General features: G+C 40.0%; 1 protein-coding gene across 1 annotated transcript in view; it reads right to left on the bottom strand.

The window, feature by feature from the left end:
* The window catches only part of COL1A2 (collagen type I alpha 2 chain), a 50,147-nt gene that overhangs the window by 16,618 nt on the left and 7,441 nt on the right, over positions 1-26,088 (bottom strand). The window contains exons 6-33 of the mRNA XM_050941752.1: positions 25,594-25,650; positions 21,961-22,005; positions 21,801-21,854; positions 21,438-21,491; positions 21,002-21,055; positions 20,346-20,399; positions 19,993-20,046; positions 18,207-18,251; positions 17,858-17,911; positions 17,697-17,741; positions 15,128-15,181; positions 12,855-12,953; positions 12,708-12,752; positions 12,507-12,605; positions 11,853-11,906; positions 11,647-11,754; positions 11,097-11,150; positions 10,857-10,955; positions 9,397-9,450; positions 9,048-9,146; positions 8,178-8,231; positions 7,409-7,462; positions 7,215-7,268; positions 6,676-6,729; positions 5,713-5,757; positions 4,278-4,376; positions 3,142-3,249; positions 1,310-1,363 (exon numbers count right to left, since the gene is read on the bottom strand). Of these exons, the coding sequence (XP_050797709.1) occupies positions 1,310-1,363; positions 3,142-3,249; positions 4,278-4,376; positions 5,713-5,757; positions 6,676-6,729; positions 7,215-7,268; positions 7,409-7,462; positions 8,178-8,231; positions 9,048-9,146; positions 9,397-9,450; positions 10,857-10,955; positions 11,097-11,150; positions 11,647-11,754; positions 11,853-11,906; positions 12,507-12,605; positions 12,708-12,752; positions 12,855-12,953; positions 15,128-15,181; positions 17,697-17,741; positions 17,858-17,911; positions 18,207-18,251; positions 19,993-20,046; positions 20,346-20,399; positions 21,002-21,055; positions 21,438-21,491; positions 21,801-21,854; positions 21,961-22,005; positions 25,594-25,650 (1,803 nt within the window). The remainder of the gene's footprint in view (positions 1-1,309; positions 1,364-3,141; positions 3,250-4,277; positions 4,377-5,712; positions 5,758-6,675; positions 6,730-7,214; positions 7,269-7,408; positions 7,463-8,177; positions 8,232-9,047; positions 9,147-9,396; positions 9,451-10,856; positions 10,956-11,096; positions 11,151-11,646; positions 11,755-11,852; positions 11,907-12,506; positions 12,606-12,707; positions 12,753-12,854; positions 12,954-15,127; positions 15,182-17,696; positions 17,742-17,857; positions 17,912-18,206; positions 18,252-19,992; positions 20,047-20,345; positions 20,400-21,001; positions 21,056-21,437; positions 21,492-21,800; positions 21,855-21,960; positions 22,006-25,593; positions 25,651-26,088) is intronic.

Genomic DNA, 26,088 nt, shown 5'->3' with positions numbered 1-26,088 from the left:
ATGTGACATTGCATAACTGTCTGAGTAAAGCAAGGCACTATACTCAGCTCGATGGCATTTGTCTGTATGTAATGGGATAACTCAAAAATGCAGCATCCAATCAAGGAGTGTTCTAGCCATCAGTGGGCAGAACGCTATTGATTTTTGTGAAAATCAGAAAAGCAGATGGGGGGCACACAAAGGCCCTGGTATTTGGTTAACAGAACCATCCGCTTCAGTCATGTCTGTAATTGTCTATAGATCAAAAAAACCAACAACAAAAAACCAGTTGATGGCAGCCATCAACACCTTCCTACACTGTCTCAGCCCTGTCCATCTTCCAATACAGGTTAAACACCCTGAATGACTTATCACCAGGCAGAAAGAAAAGAAATACTAATGGTGCTGGTGATGGGGGAAGGGAGGAATGGGGGGCATACAGAGCCCAGGCATGGGGGGAGAATGGGGAACCCTGGTATGGGGGGGGAAGAGAAGAATGGGAGGGCGCACAGAGCCCAGGCATGGGGGGAAAGGTGTGGTAGAATTGCAGGGAGTCTTGAAATAGAGGGGGATGGCAGGGTGGCATACAGGGAGCTTGTGAGAGGTTGGAATGGAGGGATGCTAGGGGTCCCTGGGTTGTTCAAGGAGCTCAGCCTATGGAAGCAACGAAGTGTGAGATCCTTAAGTTCATTAATGCAAAACATTTAGTGTCTTGAGACATCTTTGGTTCCCTTCCACTAGAGAAAGCTGGGACTTCAGATTAATCCTTCTCAGTATTACTCAATAAAGTTATTATTTTACTTTGCTGGTGTATTTCAAAGCTTTTCTTTAAAATATGGAGAGCTGAAGTCTAAACACCATTTTGTTGCTGACCAGGACTGGCTGCAGGTTTTCTGCCACCCAAAGCGTCACGAAAAAAAAAACACCCAATTGGCGGCACTTCGGCGGCAGCTCGATTGTGCTGTTCCATTCTTCAGCGGCAGTTTGGTGGCGGGTCCTTCACTCCCTTTCTTCCTCTTCGGCAGCAGCTCAAAGAGAAAGAGAGGGACTGAGGCACCCGCCGCTGAATTCCCGCCGAAGACCCGGATGGGCCACCCCAGCAGCCGACAGAATACTGCCCCTTTGTAGTGGTCGTCCCAAGCACCTGTTTCCTTAGCTGGTGCCTGGAGACAGCCCTGTTGTTGACTTTGTAAAAGACCTGAACAGATCTTAGACTCTGGGAAAGGCTTGAACATGCTCCTGTAAATCTTGTTCATTCCCCTTCAACAGAAGCATTTCTGAAGTGTCCGGAGCTAAATTCAGTGATAATAGAATGACTTGATATACTTACCCGAGAGCCATCTCTTCCTGTTGCCCCAGTTTCGCCTCTGAGGCCTGGTAAACCCTGGAAACAGGAAAAAACAAACAAACCCCATCATGTTATATTGTTAATGAAGGCCAGAGACAAAAAGTGATCTAAACTCTCTATTCTAACTGCATCATCATGGTGCCCACTCAATTCTTATTCATACATGGAGACATAATTCCTTCCTTCCTTCCTTCATGTGCAGTTATTGTATGTGTATCTTGAGTGCAAAAGGAAATCTTCATTCTGGGGCACATTCTCTTTTTAACATGCAGACTGAAATCTGACTCTCCTGAATGAGAGTTTAATAGCAAATGCATTGCTGAGTGCGCCATTGCTTGTGCTAAGCAGTGAGTTGTGGAGTGAAGTTGCAGAGGAAGAGGAATGACAAAGCACAAAAGAAAGGTTAAAAGAGTTGCAAGCTCAGCTCTCCTCCTCCCAGCATGGAAATCCTGCTCCATAGCCATAAACCTTCCTCCCAGATGACAGCGTGTTTGAATGGGATTAAAGATTCAATTACAAATTACAGCTGTGAAAAAGTTGAGGGACTTGCTACTGATCTCAATCTGGCTTGCACCAATGTGAGATATGAATCAGGCTGCTCCCTCCCCCTTTTCCTTTGGCCCATAAAAGCTGTATGTACAAATTCTTCTGGGAATCCGCATTATACTTTATGCTTAGAGCAGGAAAAATAATTGTTGAACACAATGGGAGCATATAAATGGTTACATAGTGAACGAGGGTCACAAGAAGGATAGTCATTGGCCATCACTGTAGCCTCAAGGAATCAGAATATGATTCAGCCCTAATAGTTCTTCTCAAATATGTACTATGGTTTGCATTGATCGACATGGCAGCTACCTGGATACTGTATCTTATAAAGAGTGTCAGACAATTCATGGCCTCATCCCTTTTTGACTGCATCTTTAGCTGAATGCCGTTTGATTCCTTTAGTCAAAACCAATGAAGCAATATTGCCAACGTAGGCTTAGAGGTCATCCACTAGATTTCATACTCTCACAGCCCGAGAAAGGCTTTGATTGCTGAGATATTTCTCTGATTCCCCTTGGATACCTAGATTACTCATACACTTAGGCACTTCACATTTGGAGTATCTGACAAAACGATACTAGATTTTGCAGTTCATCATTGAGTTTTATACACAGTAGTAATATGACTGGGGTGAGTTGCTTAGGCAAACTGAAGGGAATTCCTAATTCCAAAATTAAAATAAGAGTTTCTTAATTCATTTCCCAAGAATAAAATTGTGAATGGATCAGCCAGATGAAAGAAAATACCGTGCTGTAAGTATGAAACTGCTTACGTGTATTCGTTCTACATTTGCTAACTGCATATCATAAATATTACAGATCCTGTAACTAGTGCTCAGTCCTCAATGAGTTGTAACAAAGTAGGCGGAGCCCTTTTTACATTGCTTCATTCTGACTGTAATCAGTACTCACTGAAGACAAGTTTAATATATTTCTCAGTAAACTCATGGGGCCCAGTCCTGAAAAGTGATAAGTGACCACTACTCCTGCTGAGTCCCAAGGGTAGATCAAGGGTGCCGGCCTCAGAGAGGAGGCTTTCAGCACCTCACAAGATCATGACTGTTGAGAAAATAGTCCATTGACTCCTGTGCTAGTGATGGGTTTCTGTGAAATACGTTTCACATAACTTTTCAGCTTTGGTGAAAGTTATATTCAGGTGACCTCTATGTTCAATTGTTTATGAACACAAACAGTCCCCCCCTCTCTCCCGCAAACTGTGCACATGTGTTTCAGTTGCAATGATATTGGTTGAAACTGGTGACTTACCTTTTCACCTTTGCCTCCTGGGACACCAGCAATACCTCTCTCGCCTGGGATTCCACCAGGGCCAGCTGGGCCTTGACCACCAGCAGCACCAGCATTGCCAGGTTCACCCTAGCAGTAACAAGGGAACATGTAAGAAAGGAATAATTTGTTCTGTAAGGGTCTCAGCAAAATTATCTTAGCATTGAATTCCTCATCTTTCTTCTAATTTTTGAAAGGACTGACTCAATAAATCATTCTTATCTTCAAATAGTTCACCTCAAATTTTAGAAGATTTTTTAAAATTTATTCCTGTGGTAGATGGGTGCAACTTCATTGCTTTCAACAGAGTTCCCTGAAGGCAGTGGAGTAGTGCTTGTTCACTCCACGTCTGAATTTTGCTTCAGGTGAACAGCCTGATCTTCCAGAACAACAGTAATCTTCCATTTTGCCCAGGAACCTGCCCCCCTCTCCCATGTCACCCCAATTTTCTACTAGAGAAAAGGCCCAAATCAAAACCATTTCCCTGACTCTTTAGAATCTGGAAGTCTTGACAGAATGGAGCCTGGATTCCAAACTCAACTTTACTGATGAGATTTTGCAAAGATAAGACAATGCCTGGCTTTCCTTGTTTCTCTGTGACTTTAGCTGTGATCCTCAGTTACTAAATGATGCTCTTGCTTCCAGCTTTTGCAATTTGATGTGGGTCAAGTGAAACTTAAGCATCAGATTCACTCGGGCTTCATCCAGGCTTTTGTTTTTGTGGGGGCAGTTTTGTGTCAGCAAATCATTGGGCTCACACGTTTCCATAGATATCAGTAATTAAGATATAGAAATGTAAGTGCTAATGTTTGCATTGATGAAAGTTTGGCACAAAGAGTCAGGCACATTATAAATCCAGTTCAAAAGAGGCAAATGGAACACTTAGCTAACATAAATTGTATCAGTGATTCTTAGCTGGAATCCCATTCCCATCCTTTGTGAAGGGAAAATGTTCAGCGCATAACAAACTAGTACACAGTAGGTCTCAATGGAGCTTTGCCATTTGACACCACCTGAGGATCTGGCCCACTGTCTCAAGGATATATGTAGGTAATTGTCATCAGCATCAAGTGGAGTTATGCACTCGGTCATAGCAGTAGCAGTTTGCAAATTCATACCTTGTTACCATCAGGGCCTGGTGGGCCAGTTGCACCACGGCTTCCTATGGAACCTACAGGACCAGCAGCACCGCTTTCACCTGGAGCACCACGTTCACCCTGAAAGAGACAGATTGGTTTCAGTTGTCCTTTATAAACCAGAGCCATTAAATGATTGGTTGATTGCACCAAACTCTTTATTTGATGTGAGTTGTGCAAACTAAAAAATTACATTGGCATTCATATTGTGTAAAATATATTCCATGTACCCTTTTGAAGGGCCTGGTTTGCCAAGACCTTGCACAGTCACTTATACCTGTGCAAACTGGGTGCAAAATGCAAACAAATCAGAATGGCAGTTTTATACCCACTTTGTACAGGTATAAATGACTTCACTAGGCATTAGAGGATCTGGTCCATAGTTTTTGACACATACCTATCAATATAAAACCCACAAAGCTTTTAAATTGAGAGAGATTGCCAGTTAAAATACAAATATTTTCTAAGCACCAAATTCTGCCTCTGGACAGGGTGCACACAACTTCTCTTAACAATGTCCATGTGCACAATTGTGAACTGATGCCCCACAGGCCAATTTGGGGGCAGGATTAGGATTCTAATGTGGGTCCATCCAAATGGAGCAGCTCACAGGATTAGGGCCATCGTAACTATCAAACAAGCATCTTTATTGTCTGTTTTAACTCAGTAATGCTCATTATCACCCCTAAGAACATTAAGCGTTTATGTATACAGTTTTTAAAAGGAAAAAAGGCATCTCCCAGCTTCTAAAAGTTTTGAAGCCAACCGGATAGTTTTCTGATAAGCAGTTTAGGGACAACATAAATAAAATGTAAATTATGTCTCCTAATCAGAGCGTTTCCTGCATGGCAGGAGAACAATACTGCCATGAATTCTCTGCTTCAGCTAGTAGCCATATGGTCATATTTTGAAAAGCAACTAGTTAAACGTGTTTTAAAGAAACAATGTCCAGCCTCTTATGCCCACCACAGCAGAAGTATAGCGTTTTGTCTACTTCTGAGCACAAGCAGGGGGATTCTACATTACTTTGTGCAATGCAGAGAAGCTTCTGCAGCATCTCTTTACACTATCATTCTAGGGTTGGAGGTAAGGTAGGTTTGGAAGTGACTAGGTGTGTTGGGGTCATGGCTAGTAGTTTAGTGCACAACATACCTGATCCATAGCACAAAGAAACTGATTGTTTTCACTGTGCTTTGGGCCAGGCCTTCTATGCATATGCAGAGGTCAAACATGACATGGGAGGGAGCAGCAGGCCATTCCCATTATTTTCCCACTACATGGGAGGATTAGGAGGCCCGGCGCATGCACTGGGGCTGAGAATTCTCATTCCTCCTGAGTTTATCAAGTCTTATTAGAAATGTACATAAATACAGCTTTTTCAAGACAGTTTGAAAATGTACTATGAAGAGTAACTTACTCTTGGGCCAGCAGGACCAGGAAGGCCAAATTCACCTGGAATACCCTAGACAAAAGAGAAACATGGGTTAAGCTAATTTCTAAAGCAAGCTTGTCATGATTGTTGTGGTCTTACATTTGTTTTTTAAATACTAGTTAGAAGTACTTTTGAGTGCAAAAATGTATGACAAATATGGCACATCACAACCTGGTCTTCGGTGCACAAAGGAGGGGGAGGATAAAAGGGCACAGAGACCCTTTCCACCCCAAACATGCAGCCAGACAGTATCCCATGGCACTGGCAGGTCTAGCTTTCAATCTTATGCACACTCTGGAGGCCTGCTTCACCACTGAGTTACCCCAATTTTATGCCCATGTAATTCAGTAGATTTTAATGGAATTACACTGGCATAAACTAAAATAATGCTGCAGGAAAAGCAGACACTCAAGTTTTGGAATGGAAATTTTATGTCAAATAATTTCCATTTATTGTCAGTCTATTTTTAAAGATTCAACCTGGAATACTAGTGTAAGTCAGATCAGGCTTGAAAAGTCATATCAGGGTTTGGCTTTGTTCATACTAGAACTCTGAAATAAGAAATACTCTCAATTGCTAAGTGAACATCTTGATTTTTTGCTGCCTTTAATAATGAATTACATAGAAACTTTGCATGGAATATGGAACACTTTTCATTTTGGTAAATGGAAGATCTAAACTAGACTTAGTTTTTCTTCACCTTATGTATGAGTTTAATCACAGCACATCAACTGGGGGAGGGAGAGCTCAGTGGTTTGAGCATTGGCCTGCTAAATCCAGGATTGTGAATTCAATCCTTGAAGGGGCCATTTAAGGATTTGGGTCAAAAATCTGTCTGGGGATTGGTCCTGCTTTGAGCAGGGGGTTGGACTAGATGACCTTCTGAGGTCCCTTCCAACCTGATATTCTAACTGTCACTACTTGCAAACCACTGCTTGCATTACTCACTCTGTCACCTGGTTTACCAGCTTCACCAGCAGGACCTGAGGGGCCTGGGAGACCCTAAAAGAAATACACATATGAATAAAGTTATTACCTGACATACTGAATGCATTTCAGACTGTTACAGAAGAGCCGACACATCTTACAGCAAAGCAGCAGTAAGAGGCCAAGTTTAGAACATGAAAGAACAAGGGACATGTTTTGCTTTCAGGGCCTGACTGAAAAACTCCAGATATTTCAATAGGCCTTTGATCTGGTCCTAAGTTATAAGAATAATTGTGTAGTCCCACTGCACAGCAGTAAAAAAGGACATCTAGGCCCAAATATTTTTGACATTCATTCATACATTGAGTGCTTTGATACAATTACACTGAAGAAATCTAAACATCTGAGATTTCAGCTGGCCAGAGAGATCTACCCAGGAAGTTCTGAATAGGTGAAGGTGAGCTTACAGAAAACAGGAGAGTTAAATATCAACTATAGTGTTTGCTACTATGAATGATAAAATTTATCGGATAACATCTGGCAAGTGAATATTTACTTACTTGGAAGCCAGGGGGGCCAGCTGGACCTTGTTCACCTTTTGCACCAGGATTGCCCTAGAGGGAATTAAAAAGAAAAATGCTTAACTAGGACCTGGAAAAACAAGAGAAGGTTTTTCATATTGGAAGTCCTGTAGTTTAATATTAAACCAAGAACATTATGCAACTAGGTTTATGATGTAGAAGCTGTTACTTACAGCAATGCCAGGGGGACCTTGAGCACCATTGTTGCCATCAGGACCAGGAGCACCCTAAACACAGTATTGGAGAAAGATTTGATGACTCATTTATATATCCAAGCTTTCCTGTCTTTCTGAATTACATACTTGTTCTGAAAGTATAGGGCCACAACAGCTTATTTTGTACCTGCAACTGGTCTAGTTAATAAGAGTCTTTATCCTGCTCAGATTTCTATCTATTTGTGTTTAATAGCTGCATTGTAAGAAGATAACAGAAGTGCTTACAATTGTATTGTGGGATGGCTATGGTTCTAGAATTAACTAGAAGTCATGGGGTCAAATTCATCCCTGGTTGAAACTTCCTTCAGTGAAGTTATATGAATGAATTTGATCCATCAGCCATAGAAAAAGAAGAGTTCTTGATGGCAGGATGAGGATGATAAGCAATCCCTTCCCCTGGAGATTTAGTAAATCTCATAAATAATATGAAGAAAACAGAATTTGAGGGATAAATTGGAAATTAATAAGCTTTCCTTTTCAGAATCGATTTACACAGGAAGGGATCTAATGTATGGGGTGAACCAAGCAGAGTAATTCACGTTTAACATTAGTCCAGTGTACTGATAGATGGTTAGACACATGTTTACAGAGTGTTCTCCTATTTCATCAGTTATTCTTTGGTTCACTTGCACAAACTAATGCTATCTTCTCTTTGTGGGGGCCATGAATATATGTTATTGCTCTCCTACCTCCTATCTACATATTACTAGATAAAATATACACATACCCGTGGGCCAGCAACACCAACATTGCCTCTGTCACCAGGTTTGCCAGGTTCACCCTACAGTAAATGAAGGTTGGGGGGGGGGGGACGAGGGAGGGAGAAACACAAACAAATTAAACAAGTAATCATTTTGGAAACAGTTAAAGTGCCAATCAAAGATTGTTATTTTCCATGCCACAATATCTATTATCATCATGTTCCTTTATCCTTATATTTTCAGACCTTTTCACTGGATAGTTGAAGAGGTAGGAGAAAACATCTATACAACAGAAATAATTACCTTGTCCTTTTTTTCAAACCCCCATTCATCTATATTGGCAGGGCTCGGTTCTGCTCTCTGAGATGCTGTACATGGTGGCTTTCACTAGGCAACACCATAAATCCAAGGGCTTGAGTATAAAAATTACCTATCACACCTACAAGACTGATCCAAAACCTCACTAAAGTCAATGGGAGTATTTCTGCTGGCTTCAATGGGCTTTAGATCAGACTGTATATGTTCAGGCATATCCAGAAAGCTTTTGAACAGCCAGACCTGCAGTTCCTCTATAGCTGAAATGCGTGCAGGCGACCAACGTTTGTAGAACAATTAAATATAGAAAGCAGCACTAAAATGAACATATATTGTAATATGCACTTATTCTGATAACAGCCTTAAACATTTTCTACTGGTTTGTTGAAAAAATATTGTTTCTATTTTGGGTTACTGCACAAATTACTAGAGAGACAAAACTATCCTGATAGCATTAAGTACACTATACTCAATAAATAACAATGCAAATGGCATGCAAGCAGATTCAAGTGCTTAACTATAATTATTATGAAGATAACTCTCTACCAAGAAGTAGGCTCACTCTGTTCTATTGTACTTACATTGGGACCTTTTGGTCCAGGGAATCCAATGTTGCCAGGCTCGCCTCTTGCACCAGCTGGACCAATTGGGCCAACTCTACCATCAGCACCAGGGAAACCCTAAAAAACCAATCATACTTTTGAATACCTATTTTTTAATCATGGGCCCATGGTTCAGTTTCTTTCAGTGATGTAAGGAAACGAGTTACCCTTTTGGGGAAACAGCAAACATTGAGTGTATATGGTTTACTTTTAAAAATTGGAGAGCATATCTGAATATACAGTCACTCTCAGTACACGTTTTCTCCTTTCAGTGACAATAGTTTTAATATATATTTGGAAAATGTAATGTAAAGAAAAGAATACTTACAACGGGACCTTCCTTGCCAGCAGGGCCTGGGTTACCAGGTTGACCTGGGAGACCCTAAAACAGAAAGGTTTTATTGTCATGAAATTCATTCAGATCATTAAAAACAAACAAACAACTCCTCCCCCCCAGCTTTTTCTATATACTATCTAAATAAGTTGCAGTAAATACGCTAAGTCTTTATTGTTTGCACCAAAAACACATTAAAGCAGAACTCAGTAATATATTCCCATACAGATTGAAAACAGTCATTTTAATTCCGTATACTGTATTTTATAATACGTGTGCCACTTGGTTAAACTTATTTAGGCCCTAATCCTGCAAACATTCAAAAATTTAAAGGTAAGTATGTGCATAAGTGTTTGCAGAATTGGGAGCTAATGGTTTATACATTTATTAGAAAGCTGACGGAAACAAATTTTACAGAGGGTGAATTAGAGAGAATAAAACCAATGCCATGAAGGCAGTGACAGACTAGGGCCAGATCCTGCACCACTGAACTCAATGGGAGTTTTGCTACTGACTTTAATGGGAGCAGTATAGATAACCTAGATAATCTATCAACTCATGTGAATTTATGGACAAGATTTATTGTTCTTTCAGTTAACATGACTAACAACAAGGGCCAATGTGGCTTAGAGAAAACTGTAACAGACACACACATTTGAACTATGATCATAATTACCACATTGTATACATAATAACTAAGGCTAAGATTTTATCATGGTTATTTTTAGTATAAGTCACATATAGTACAAGTCATTGGCAATGAACAAAAATTCACAGAAGCCGTGACCTGTCTGTGACTTTTGCTGCTGCAGCTCCATAGTGTCTCCTGCCACCATGGTGGCTGAGAACTGCAGGGTTCCCTCTCTTCCCTCCCTCCCACGTGTATGAGGCTGTCGTCTGTCACTGGAACCCTGAGGAAAGCCCCCTGAGGAGGTTGTTGGGGACTCTGAGGAGGCTGTCACTCATCGCTGGAACCCTGCTGGGGCCACGCTGGCTGCCAGCTCCAGTCCCATGGCCCCCAGGGGCTGAAGCAGAAAATGTCACTGAGATCTCTGGAAGTCACAGTTTCTCGATTCCATGACATAAAAGTAGCCTTAGTAATAGTCAGTGGAATCACCTTTGGGACAGGGAGCATCTCTTTGTTCTGTGTTTGTACAGTGCCTAGCACAATGGGGTCCTGGTACATGATTGGGGCCCTTAGTTGCTACCAAGATAGCACTATATAATAATTAATTAATTTCATTAAATGTTTTGATGTCGTTTAATCATTTTATTGAAGAAAGCACTCATAATACCAAGAGATCTGTATGACGACAGGCTGATGGAAATTTGCCAGTTATCCTCTGTGATAATGGACAAAAATCTTCTCTAATTTTTGAATAGTTTTATCCCACAAAATGAAAGTCATTTCCCTTTTTGCAATTGTCCAGCAAAGCTACTGAGTTCAGACTTACTCTTGGACCGAGGAGGCCAGGCTCACCAGGGCGACCAGAATCACCGCTAGGACCCCTAGCACCAGCGGGACCAGGAGCACCACGGCTTCCAGCAGGTCCCTACCAAAAAAAAAAAAAAGAAGAAAAATTAAAAAAAAAATTAAAGGCAGAGATAATTAGCCACAAGTATCATCCAAATATATAACTAAAGAAATCCTGCATTACACTATTTGACTAGAAGTAAATTGTACAAAAACTCACCATAACACCAGCTCTGCCATCAGACCCAGGGAGACCACGAGACCCAGGAACGCCCTACGAATAACAAACACAAAACAGATTAAGAAAGGAAAAGAGATTGAGTCACTTGCTAAGGCAGAGTTTGCTAAAGCTCAGAATACAAACCAAAACTGCTGATATCTCAGATGAGTCTGGATCTGAGCACCCTCAACTGTGGGGAAATCTGGATCCCGAGAGAGATCCAAACTTTGTGTTTTCCCAGAGCTCTAATGGGTTGAACCAGGACTTTTGGTGTGAGCACTCTCAGTGTTTGGTAAAATTCAACTCTGGATATGGGGCCAGACTTTGGCCATGATCTTCTAATCTAATATGTACTATGCGAAAATGGCTCGGATCACTGGATACAATATCTGTTCAATGAGCACATTCCAAGGGGGCTAGACTTAGCCAGAATAGTACGGATAGCAGCATTAATGACTCTTCATTTCTTTATTTGTGTTTGTCATTCTAGCTTTGCTGTGTCATTTCCCTTCTTTTTTGCTTATGGCTGAAATGTGCAAGGAGAACCTACTCTTAGACCTGCTGGACCAGGGGGGCCGGTAGCACCAGCTTCACCAGTAGAGCCTCTCTTGCCTTCCTCACCATTTGGACCAGCGGGACCCGGTGGACCAGCAGCACCCTGTTTTAATGTGAACAGAGAAAAAGATCAGAATCTTATGCGACAGGCTACAGTAAAATTCATTCACTGAAAGATGTTTCAAGTGCTACTATACTCACAGGTTCACCCTTGTTACCAGTTTCTCCCTTGGATCCAGCAAGGCCAGGCTCACCCTAGAGTCACGCAAAGAGATCACAGAATTAAACACCCTAAAAACATACTTTCTTCCACCTGTGCAAGCTTTCTATGCAGCAAAGAACTATTCAATAATCCAGTGGGGGTATCCTGCATCATTCTATTTTGACAGACAATCAGGGGCCATTCCTGGTATGTGTCTGATGGGTTTTTTTTGTTTAACACACATGGAACAATTCATAGAAAACTATATATTTAAAGATCATTTAAAATAACATCAATTGACCTAAGGCATTCAGGGTCTGCTGCTTAGTTGGCATTATACCAGCCGAGGGCCTGGCACTAAGACTGTTGTTGCATCTTACTGCCTTACACAACTTTGGATAGCATTAGTGTGCAAGAACTACTGAGCTTCATGGTCAGCACACCGTAAGAATGTGCAACATATGAATTCTTAAGTCACAACAAGCCAAGAGGTGGCAAAACATGGAAGTGAGCTGCTATGTGTAACCTGAAATGCCTTGGAAAGAAAAACTAAAATGTTTGTCATTAAAGATAAAATATATCCAGCAGGTTTTACAAGTGTGGAGACTTTGGCCATTATAAAATAGAGATATAATATAGACTATGCCACTTACAGCAAGTCCTCTAGGGCCAGCTGCACCAGCTGGGCCAGCAGGTCCAGGAATACCACGAGGACCAGGCAAACCAGGAGCACCAGCAACACCAGGAAGACCCTGTTAAGCAAAAAAGAAAGAACATAATCTCATTATCTTCTTTGTCACTTTAATTGAAACATGCTTTTTGAAGCAACTCAGCTTGAATTTAGAGATACTTACAGCTGCACCTTTAGCACCAGCAAGGCCATTAGCACCAGGGTTGCCCTAATAAGAAAGACAAAAGGTATTGGTTAATATAATCTTCTGCTTACTCCCCCGAGCTCCAAGAATTCACATTTGCGGATAGCAAGATTGAAGCTAACTTACTACAGGGCCAACGGGGCCAGAAGCACCAGGAAGTCCGGGCTCCCCTCTTGGACCAGCAGGACCACTGGGACCGACAGCACCAGCAGCTCCAATATCACCCTATTTGAGAAAATGGTATCAGACCTTTCATTTACAAGAACAGTGCAGTAGATATACCACAGCATGTTGTCTTTCAGCATACACTAGTAATACCACTGCAACCTGAGATTAATAATAAATGTCAGCATTTGTTATTGCTGTGTGAGATATGAAGAAACTGAAGCTATATCTACACTATGAGCTGCAGTGATTCCCCAAGTCGTGTACATGTACTCGATGAAAGCTAGCGTGAGTATAACTAGCACTGTAGCCATGGTAGCATGAGTAGTGGCAGTAGAAGCATGGCTGAGCCGTGCCAAATACATACACACTGGTGTTAGGTGGGTGGGTGTGCACTCGGCACTGCTCAGTTGTGCCTCCATTGCCTCTACCCATGCTACCGCAGCTACACTGCTATTTATACTTGTGCTGGCTCAACAAGAACTAACGTGAGTATATGTACACGATCTAGGGAATCACACCCCTAGGTCACGGTGTAGACATAGCCTTTTTACCTGTTTTCAGAGGCACTGAGCCTTGGAAGCCTATGTAGTTCCCATGGAAATCAGTGGCTTTCATGGGAGCTGTGGGTCCCCAGCACCCCTGAAAAATCAGACCATACGTTATTATCCAAGATCACACAGCAAGTCAATTATGGAACTGGTCTGCACTGTTGCAAATAATGATAGAAGGTGCAGGGCAACCATGAATCGGTCTCAAAGTGCTTCCGGGCGAGGGATGTCCAATTTAATTTTTTGCATCTGAACTTATAATAAGCTACTGGCGGGTATCAATTACACCTTTTTATGGGATCTTACCTTTTTCTCTTTTTTCAATGGTATATCAGAATTAGAGGCTAACTCAGCCCTCAGACCCATAATTGTTCTAATTACTTATGTATTCATAAACTGACTGCACAGACTCTCTGCTATTACTGGATACACTCTGGATAAGGTTTTATTTGGTTTCTAAAGCTATTGCCTTCTATCAAGAATGCATGCGTCCTCATCTTCAATACAGAGTTTCAGTTTGTAAAGACTAAGGATCCCAGCAAACAATTCTCCATCATTCTGATCTAAATATGAATCAAGATAGATTTGTCTGTTGGGACATGTAATCTTCGTGGGAAGCATATCTGTATTAAGGAGGGGATAGCACCAGCAAACTACTCTAGCTTATTCAAAATCAGTGTAGCCCTTGATCTCTTTGCAAATTGTCAATACAGTTCCCAAATGGGACATAACTTGACTCACTGGCCTAAATCCTGCCATTCTTTCTCCATCAAAAAATTCCATTTTATTTAATGGGAGTTTTAACTCAATAAGAACTCCAAGATCTGACCTACAGCAAATGGATTATTTAATCTATAATCTGCAATGGGGACAAATTATTTACTTGAGGGTTAAAGTGAAGCTATAATTATTTTTAATTGTAGATTCTTCATAGTAATTTCTGGAACTCAGGAAATAAGGAGCCTGATTCTCCACCAATCTGCAACTTGTGTAGTTTTTGATACCTGTGACTAGTGAGTGTAAAATACTACCATGCTGATTTGGCATGTTTCACCTCCACTTGTCACAGGTATACATAACTGCACAAGGTGTGAAGTAGTGATGAACCAGGCTCTATATCTCCGTAAGTGCCTTTATCTGTTCATTTCTTAGATTCAGATTTCATCTAATCTATCATTAACTATAGAGGAAATCCTGCTCTCAGGTCCAGAGTATGAGTCTCTTACTGGCATTTCTTCTATTGATTATTCTGCATTCATTCTGCTCCGAGAAGTTCAGTTTACATCAGTGCAAATGCAGCAATCAGTTTGAGTGCTGAATATGGAACAGATTTGTACTAAAGAGCCCACAGCTGGACTTTACAACCCTGTATGCAATCAACATGTTTTATGTAATCCTTTTGGGCACTTCCCTATGATCATTTGGGGCAAACATTCCCCGTGATTATTTAGGAAAAAATAAATTAAAATAGTCTAGCTGTGTGGAAAAGCTGCCATATTTCAAAATAGTGTTACTTATGTATATATGTGATAATATTTCCAAAAGACTGTAAGGGTTTTTCCTCATTCTGATCTGTAACAATAATGTTTGGTTTGAAAGCACTGTCAGATGTGAGTGCACATTTTGCTGTGCATAAGAATTAGATGGTACATTTCACCTTCTTCTAAAAGATGATATTCATACCTTGGCACCAGGAGCACCTGGAAAACCTGGAGGACCAGCAGCACCAATGGGGCCCTACAAAATGAAAGAGACAAAGTGTTTAGAGAGATTACTGAAAACACAGGCACCTTAGTTGCTGAAATAAATATATGACAAAATACAAATGTATCTGATCAATTACTTATTCATGCATCTTCTGAATCTCAGAAGTGACAAGTTCAGCTTTCTATAAACAATTAGAACTAGGATTGATGCTGAGTAATATTTGCATTGTGGGTTAAGACTTTGTAAATGAGGGAAGACTCCTGTCCTAGAACCAAAACACACGACTAGGGCAGGCAAGTACAGGATGGGCAGAGGCAGCCATCTGCTAGTGCCAGGCAAGATGCCTCACAACAAACTACCACAAGAAGCAAAGAGAAAACATGTTATTCTGGCCAGGAGCAGTGCACCAGCTACTCCTTGCTGCTGATGCTTATCAACCGTACACTCCACTGCATTAGGCATGTGTGTTGTGTAGGGCAACTGGCCAGCTGCTTGCATGGGAGAGGGAAAGGTTCCCTCAACTCTTGCATTACCTTGCACTCTAGTGCCTGAAGCAACTCCCACTGAAGTCAATGTGAGTCCTTCCATTGACTTCAGTAGGTGATGGATCTGGCCATAGGGAAGCAGAGGGCAGGATTTGACCCTAAGATGTGAATGGATTGTACAATAGTTACCATGATTACCTCCAAAAGGAAACCAGGATTTGTGGGTGGATGAGACAAAAGGCAACTTCACTTCCATTGTGATGAATAGGGGCTGGTCTACACTACGGGGGAAATCGATCTTAGATACGCAACTTCAGCTACGTGAATAACATAGCTGAAGTTGAATATCTAAGATCGGATTACTCACCCATCCTCACCACGCGGGATCGATGTCCGCAGCTCCCCCTGTCGATTCCGCAACTCCGTTGGGGTTGGTGGAGTTCCGGAATCGATATAAGCATGCTCGGGGATCGATATATCATGTCTAGATGAGATGCAATATATCGATCCCCGAGCAATCGATTTTAACCCGCCGATACGGCGGGTAGTCTAGACGTAGCCTAGGAGACAACTTATGCTCTGTAACTGTGTCAGTCTCGATAAGCACTAGCCACTGTGGGTTGCCATACTTAAACAGTTATGCAGCACTTTAGCCATTCAACAGTTTCAATCATTACTCCACTAAGTACAATACAGAACTGGGGTGTGGTCTACGGGTGGCAAGTTGTATTATATTTGTGACATAGACTCTCATGATGATATTAACATAAACATCTTTATTCAACTCAAGTGGCTCTGTTTTTAAAAATGGAAAAAGCACAGATATTTCAGCATTAACCTGCTGTTCCACTGGCCCTGTCATATCTAGGTGCTGCTGTGAGACTTGATGCTTGGAATTATTATGGGACAAATATTCTGGCATACAGAACCTAGACACAACAAGATGAGTTAGGGATAGCACTAAATCTCTTTGTTTTGGTGGATTTATAGCCTTCATTTTATTTTGCTCTTCTTAATGACACAAAAAAGTGTTATTTTTTCTTAAATTATTAAGGGAAAGCATAACTATGAGTCACTGATTATTAGTACTGTCATCATCTCATTCTGTTTCTATGGGGCTAAGACCTTCTCTCAAGTACACTGGGGTAATTCATCAACAGCAACTACCTTCATAGATCCAAATGAAGTCAATGGGGTTTCAGTGTAACTGAGAGGAGAATTTGGTAGATTATTTCTATCCAGTGTACTATATAACTGAAGGAACCACCGTGATCCTGCTTTTCTATGATTTTTTAACCCAGAGGTAATAACCACAATGGTTGTATCTGCTAACATTAAAAAAAACCCTGTATGATACATATGCAACAAATGTATGCTAAAAATCCATATCAGAAGTAATATGCATGAAAAGTAGCCATTTGCTGAACTGCCACCATCTTGACATTTGGAATGTTTTTAATTCTGAGTGGCATGGAGACTGGAAGTGGAAAAGCACTTGAGTTTTTTTTAAAGTAAGTCTCAAGGAGGATCAGACATTAAATCACCTACACATGTAAATTTGGTATGCCAAAGTTAGTAATTCTGCACACACAGAGATCTGATTTGGATCGTACATCAGTGTAAATCCAGAGTGATTTCACTTAAGTCAGCCGCTACTTAGGATTTTACATCAGTAGTAACTCATCTGAATTTGTTTCAGTGTGAGAAAATTGCCTTGGAAACAATTAAAATGGTCTGATTTTGCCCTTGAAAAGTAAAATAAAATCCCAGCTGCCTAGCCCATTTGGTATATAAATGAGTAAATGAGAGTACAATCTGATCCTTTCAGATGTCAGGTATGTTCTGCCAATGTTAATGTCTGAGAATCTCAGCAAGTGGTGACTGAAAATGACATTATACTTCATATTTTACTGACTCCCTGCTGGTTAACAGACAATCATAAACAGAAAAAGCCACACAGATAATCTCATTAGACATCGGAAAATTCTGCACAATTCAGATGGTTACAAGACCTAAAATAACACCACCCTCTGCCCCAAATGACCAAAGTTGTAACTTACAGCAGGACCGGTGGGGCCAGTGCTGCCATCACTTCCACGAGCACCCTAAAGGAGAAAAATATGAGAATTAACTTCTGACACAGGATTAAAGAATACCTACTGAAAAGGCACAGTAAATATGACTTATGGTAAGTAAAATATACAGATATGAAGTCACTTACAGCGGGTCCAGGAGGACCTACTCTTCCTCTTTCACCGGGGAGGCCACGAGCACCCTGGAAGAATATATTTAATTAGTTATTTTGTACATGTGTGGCAAAACATTCACTGAGCAAGATATGACTTCAGTTTTGCCTCCATCACTGTATTAACATCATCAGAGAAATAGGTTTCAGATTTTAATTCTGATCAGGCAAAGAATGTTATTCCAGTTAAACATGCACTGTTATATTAGGATGACTGACTTTAACAAAATTGACCACAGTGATTGGCAAGCATTAGAAGAGTTAGCTGAGAAATATCTTACAGATTTAGTAATTTTCTACATTATGAACAATAGCAAATACTCACAGCTTGTCCTGGGCTACCATTTTCACCATGGGCACCAGGTTCACCCTGTTAACAATAAAAATTGTTCATCAGTTAGGCCTAAATTACATTTCTAATGGACTGTTCAATGGCCCTACAGAGATTGTAATGGCCTGATCTTACTCTTACTGATCTCAGTGGGAATCACCCCCTTCCTCCCTTTTTTTTTGCCTTAGGTCTAGATTACTAACGCTGAGTCAGCCCACTCCATCTAATGGCGAGAAGTAAGCCATTCCCCCGCAGCCTTGTACCTTGAGGCAAGTGATCAGAGATATTTATGGGAGTCATCCAACTAAACACACCTTTTTCTGTCCTTTGACCACTAGATGTTGCCCTGGATGCTGTCCCATAGGTGAATAAATCACTGCTAGAGCACTAATATTTGTTCTGTAGAAGTATTATGAAGCTACAATATAGTTTTGCAAGAGCTGTTGCAATGTAATTTGAGAACAAATAAATTTTGCTGGTTGACAGTGTAACATATATTTGTATGCAATGATACCATATGATGTATTTAGTTTGTGAAAATAAAAAGGTATAAATAGGTATAATGTGTAGCAGAGCTAAAATTCCCTAAATAGTGGCTCATTTAGCCTTATGAATCAGTGGTATAATTTGCACTCTATATGTCATGGATTCATGTAAATTAGTCCCTGAGAATATATCTGTTCTCCCTGAATTATGGGTCCTGCAAAGTGAAAAAGCCAGATTTAACCCTAGTGTAACTTCCCTGTAATCAGCACAGATACACCATTAGTGAATTTGGCTTAATCTGTTTCCAGACATTATGTGTTAATAATTGTTCTCTCATTCATTTCACTTTGTCTGATTTTCCCCTACAAGTATTTAACAGAAATTTTGATAGCCTAATAGCTTGCCATTAAAGAAGTCAGCAATCAGATAGCATGCTGCACAGAGAGATGAGAATTCTGTGCTATAATCAACAGCATTTATTACCAAGCCACCAGAAAAAAAGTGACAAAAAGGAATTGTGTGAAATTTGTGGGTTGCTGATTTAATAACTGTCAAAATCCAAACTCTAGTGTGAAATAAGTAGAAGCATCCTATCTCCCAATTGGTTGTTTCTATCAACATTGCTATGAAGGACTGAAATGAAAAGGAAGGAAAAGTATGAAGGAAAAAAAGAATAACTAGATGGGGAACCTAATAAGTTGTTAAAAATGTCTATGTGATTCTGCATTTCTCTGCCATGTTTAAATTCAGTTTTGCAAGGCTGCTCTTTAAATCTGTTGCTAAAGTGTGGCACTGTGAAGAAAAAAGCTCAGAAAGACCAACTCAATCTAAATTAAAGCAACATCACTAACCGTCAATGTTCTAACAGAGGGCAGCACCACAATACCTGGCTAAGCAACAACATTTTTCAGGAAGGGGAGAGATTTTCATTGTAATGGACTTACAGCAACCAATTGCCAAGTTCTTGTGTGGGACTTAGGGTGCAGGGGCAGGAGAATCATGATTTTTTTTAATCATGCTGGAAAGCTAATCATTAGGGGTCCAGTCCTGCAGCTCTTACTCAGTAGAACTACACTCATGAGTAACAGCTCAAGGCCCCAGGCATGATCTCTCTTGTTAAGAAATGGCATGTGTTTCTGTTACATGGGTCAACTGATGTTGGAATTATTTCACCCTGAGAAATGTTTAGGTGACAATATAGGAGAGGAATTGGAGATAATAGCATGTGTATTTTGCTGGAAGAAGTTGTAAGTGCCCTATGTTTTAAAAGCCATTATTCTGATTTAGTTTTTACCTTGACACCTGGAGCACCAGCTTGTCCCCTTTGACCATCCAGACCGTTGTGTCCCTATATTGGATAAAAATCATTGTTAAAATGTATCTTGTCGTAAATCTTATTCATGCCTACAAACTGTCATTCACATGTGGAAGGTCTATCTTTCCACTGTTCCTCAATGCTAATCATATGGTTGTTTTTTCTTCCATTTTGTTATATCATGGACACACTCAAGGGTTTAATAAGACTTATTTTGATAGTCCATATATTTACAATGTCTCTCACATACATTAATCTGTGAAAGATTTATGGGGACTTGAACATCCTGAGATATTTTCAGATTTGACCACATAGGTAAGAAACATGCTCACCCTAATTCCCTTAAAGCCGGGCAGACCAGGAGTTCCAGGGAAACCACGAGCACCCTTAAAGGAAACAGAGGGAGAGTGAAGGACTGTCTCTCACATTAGCAATTATAGCTAAACAGAAAAATGATAACTTTCCCAAAATATACTAATGTATTGACCAGAGTACTAAATTAGGAAAAAGCTTTTAGCTATAGGATGGGAGCCTGAACCTGTGAAATACTCAGCATTGTCAATTTCCATCCTTCACAGGGTCAGGCTCTTAACTACTAAGCAAAATTAACAATAAGCAGCCAATTGCCAAGTTCTTCTGTGGGATGCATAGGGTGTAGCTCATAGCTGTTGTTAGGACATCAAATATGTTCTATACTAGTGTAGTCTAGTAAAGGATCAATTCTCCTCTTTCTGTGCAATTCCCTCCCCCCACCGAAAAAAAATTAATACGAGCCCCTAAACGTTTCTGATACACAGACTCTAGCTCCATACATAAGAATATACATACAGAAGAATCCCTTAGGGTATGGAATGGCAGCAGAATAGCAGAGTAGCCCATTCAGGCCAGTATTACTAGTCTGCTAATATATTCCTTTTCCTACATATCCCCAGGTTTTATCAGCTATGAGATAATTATTCTGTTTAATATATGATAGGCGATGTCTCACCTGAGTACCAGGAACGCCCCTCTCACCAGGTCTTCCAGGTTTTCCAGGGTTACCCTAAAAAGTGACAGAAAAGAAAACTAGTTGTGTAACTAAGGAAATGGAACCACTTTTTAAAAATCATTGGAGGTTATCTTAAATACATGGATGCTACATTTGCTTTAATTTCACTTTTCCTGTATTTTTGAGGCTTGAAGTCACATATAGAAAGATTTAACATTTGTCTTTTTTACACTATGTTTGCAAAATGCAACGCGATTTCTATAAAATCAATGGTTTGGGGAGTTGTGGTTTATTTTTTGGTGTGTGTTTTACACTTTCGAGTAATTGTCACCAGAAGACCTAGGGGTGCCATTTAAATAAGATTAGTTTAATTTACAGATTTTAATCAAGAACCTCTAACTCTAAGGAAGATGAATGGTGTTTAGTAACTACTTACATCTTCACCAGCCTTTCCAGGAAGACCAGCTGGACCACGGGCACCAACAGGACCCTATAAAAAAAGCACATGGATTATGTGAAGTTGGACAATTGAAGTGAGACTGTTCAGTTGCTTTGATGTTCAATTTGAATTAGAGAGGGCTGACATGGGACCCTGGTTCTGAGTCCTTCCATCCAAGTTTTGTGGAAGCCAGTTGACTTTAGACTTGTGGAAGTCTGAGCCCCACTGCTCAGGCCTATCTCTGTGACAGGAGCAAACAGAAACAACAAATTCAAATACCCCTGGACATGCACATAAACAAAAAATTCAGAGTTCAGATCCACTTCAAATTAACAGTAAGGGGGAGAAAAATCTACTTACTGTTTGACCAGGTTCACCAGGCTCACCAGCAGGTCCTTGGAAACCTTGAGCACCCTAGAAAAAATAAGTTTTCTTAATATCGTCTTATAGAATAAACTATTCATATTCTAGATGCATATACTCCTCCCCGTTCCAGTGACTGCAATCTGAATACACTTACAGGGGGTCCACTTGTTCCAGGTGGGCCTCTGGGTCCCATTATACCCTAGGAAAAAAAACATATAAAAAACCCGTTAGCATAATAATAATAATACTTGGCCATTATCTAGCATCTTTCATTTGAGGAGAACAAAATATGTTACAAACATTAATTCATTAAGTCTGACAACATTCCTGAGGGGTAGGAAGGGATTATAGCTGCCATTGTGCAATAGTTGAAGCACTGGAGGTTAAAGTGATCTGTCTCAAGCATACAGCCAGTCAAAGGCAGAGCTGGGAACAGAACCTAGGAGTTCCCTGACTCTGCTTTGCCTACTAGCTTACCACCAATTCATCCCAGTATATATGGGATATAATGAAACTATTAAAGGCACACTGCCAATGCTGACAAGTCATTAGACTTCCTACTTTCTTTTTGGCTTGTAGGTGAGGATATGATACAAGTGCCCTTGTACACAGTCATTCCTCCTCTTGGCTTGCCTGCACTATTCTTCTGAGCCAACAGGCAGTGTGAAAGGATGATGTCACAACTTGCACATTCCCACAGGCATAAACAAACAACAAAAAAGCCATTGTTAGAGAATGTTACATTTTAGGGTCTCTTGACCTTGTCAGTGGCTCTTCAAAGGAAAGGAAGAGATACTGAAAAATGAAAACTGGTATCGTGGCAGGGCAATAAGAGAAAAAAAAATCTAGATAATGAATGATTACATATGCTACTATTACTATATGCTGCAAAATCCCTGTCAGTGTACTACTTTGGAAAGTGACTCTGTGTATACATTGCATGTGTAATATTTTGCCTGATATAGAGAAATTATTTTCATTTAAATTCTCCACCTTGCATTTTTTTGAACTTCATAAGGCAATCCATAAAGCGTTACTAGTTTATTCTGCTAAACGGATATTATGAACCCAAATTATGTCCTTAAAGAGGATTGTTAATAGACTAGCACACAATCTGTTAACAATTGTTTTATATAGTACAGAGCAAACACAGAAACAAACAAATAAGCCACCCCAAACTCATCTATCTAAACTTCCATCATACAAATTCATGTTTTATGGGATCGAGAGTGCTTTATGCCATAACTGAAATAATTTAGTATTAACAGATTATAATAATCTAAAATACATATTTGGGAACATTTTTACATATTCTGAGAGCAGGGTGAAAGAATATATAACAGTTTTTCAATACAGTAGATTATGTAACATTAAGGTCTCTTAAAAATGTGAACAGTCCTCATTAAAACGAATGAAGGGAACATATGTCTATTGAAAGAAGGGCATTTCCCTACAGGATCGAGAGAAAACTTAGTAGGTGGTGAGACTGCACAAACTGTATTTTACAATACATGATATGGTTACCAAAATATGTAATAATTTGGAGTAAAATTCCTGCTATGTGGACTCCCTGAACAAGGCCTGCAGACTACTTGTCTCACTTAGACCCTATTTGAGGGTTTAAGTAGGACTGGAGGGATACATAGGCCTTGCACTGGATCTCTGCATGAAGGTGAATTCCACCCCCATTTTTTTCCCTATGCTTTTTTCTGTGGCATTTAGAAATAAAGAATTAAATATTTCCTACAAGCAGATTTTGCTAAAATTCAAGATCTAAGAGATTTCTCACTATGAAATCACACAAGTTTTGGAAACGATTAAGGAGTCCATTCTTCTTGCCATATGGGTGCATTATTCCCATTCATGCTAACAGAATTTACTCATGCAGTACCTGTAGAATAGCAGTTTCCATTAAAAATGAATCATGTACCCATCGCAATAATATCCTAATCTTATCTTTTTCATGGAGACCACAGTTATTTACTCTCACATGACTGGTTATACACATTATTGGTATGTGGGGGAGGTAGGAGCACAGTAAACATGGGCATGGCTCAGATTCATTTTGAATATGTATAAATTCCATTCTGTCCAATCTTTCAGTGCTTCTGCACTCAAAACTCCCACTGAAGATAAGGAAAGCTTTGAATGCAGATTGATTTTCACTGCACTACATTTTTATTTAGGGCTGGAACAGAAGAAAAAACTATTAAACAACAATCGGGCGCAGGCTCATCTTTCTGCATGTAGCACCATTGGTGTTGCTGGTGGGGGGTGATTTACTCTATTTGTTCACTCTTGGTGGAAAATTCTTTAGTTAGCACTTTGCAGCAGTGACAGTCACAGGTGAATGAATCTTCATCTACATTTTCTCACTTCCTCCCAGGGACAAAGACAGCCTCCATCTAGCTGCTCAGTTGTAAATTGTTTTATCCCTCCCCAGAGTTATCACTGAAGCATTACAAGACACCCTGCTATTTGTTTCTCTATACACTGCCGAAGTACAGATACATTTTTATGATCTATTAACAGAGTGCATATATATATGAACAAGTGATACATATTGGTTATGGAGGGAATGTGTGTGACTAATGCTATGACAGGCAGGTGTGCCAACATCTTTTTATGAAAGTTTTATATCTAAGCTGTTTTCAGGAATGGAAACACACATTGATCAGCCCCAGTACTAAACAGTTTAGCTGAACATGCTGGGGACAAATTCTACACTGAATTACAGCCATACATCCACTAGTAACTTGAATGGGGGGTTGCATAGCTGTAAAATAGGGCAGAATTTAACTCACTGATTACATTTTAGGTACATTGGCAACACTGATATTGTGTGTAGTCACTGTTCCTGGAGACAAGCGACAAATTCTACCTTAATTTACACCTCGACTACAATAGGGTTGCACAGATGTAACTGAAGGCAGAATTTAGCCCATATTCTGCTATCCTCATATACACACACAAAATGATCCAAATGGAGAAGCAAATATACTTCTAAAATGTCCCTTTCTACAGATTTAGCAGCAGTAGGTAGAAAAGGCTCTCCCTCAGAATGGGCTTTGCCTATATGTTTATCAAAAACAATTTGATCTTTACTCAAATCACTCTGTACTGGGAGACATATTTTATATGTCTGTTTTGCCTAATTAGTCTTAGATGTGATAAGCATTGGGAGTAAATGACTCACAGAATCCATGGACCAAATTATGCCCTTATTAAACCCATGCAACCCCAATGAAGTCAACGGAGTCATACAGTCATGGGGCAGAACTTGCTTCCACAAGTTCATCATATCAATGGTGCTGAGATGAACTAGCTGAGGTAGCTCTTACCAGGTCCATCTTGGCATGACTGAGATTCATTTCACTGTCAACTTTCTTCATTCTCAAAACACAATTTTCTTATGTCTCATTATGAGGAAAGGGATAGTGAATAAAACAAAATTACCTAAGATCAGAACATGAGCTTCCCTGACAAAATAAGGGTCGGATCCTCAGCTGGTCTATATCAGCATAGCTCCACTGATGTCAAAGGAACTACAGTGAGATACACCAGCAGAGGGTCTAGACCTAAGAATGTACTGCAAACATTTTCCATTGCCCTGCATCAAAAGAGCAGCAAAAGCTTTACATTGACTCAGACTCTGATATGATCATCACATACATTTTGAACTATGTTGTCAGTTATGATACATGTAAGAAATGTAGTAAGGAGCCAAATGAAATATTTAATAAACGTATCTATGTAAGTTGTCGAATGAAGGAGAATGTTCGCCTACCATGGGTCCTTGGCCGTAATCAGCTGCTTTCGATGGATCATACTGAGCAGCGAAGTTCTGTAGGAGAGAGAATGTTTGAAATTGATATTACACATAAGAACTTCATTAATACTATCAGGCTTTTAGATCTATTTGATATGCTCAGATTATCTGATTTTTGTTATATTTGCTGGATAATGTTTTAATTTCCTTAAAATCTATCAACATTTATTGAGTGCATTTGTGTTTATTCAAGAAATTAAATTTTCCTTAATAATAATTATGCCATTTCACACAACTCTCTCAGCAACATTTGTTCAACAGTAGCTGAGAGAGACTGATAACGTGAGTTGAAAATTCAGAACATAAAACTTACGCCCATTTGGAAGAGGTAAATATTCTTAAATCACCTAAATCATTTTGGATAAGTCTCAATTTGAGATACTATGTACATTTATCATTGCATCAACCAGCTGCACTTAATGTTCCACCTCTTTGAGCCTTCAAGTGAGCTAG

Source organism: Gopherus flavomarginatus, chromosome 2 (genome assembly GCF_025201925.1).
Source record: "Gopherus flavomarginatus isolate rGopFla2 chromosome 2, rGopFla2.mat.asm, whole genome shotgun sequence".
In the NCBI taxonomy this organism is placed as follows: Eukaryota; Metazoa; Chordata; order Testudines; family Testudinidae; genus Gopherus; species Gopherus flavomarginatus.
Note: the sequence above shows the minus strand (reverse complement) of the source record. Positions and strands in the feature narration are given on the sequence as shown.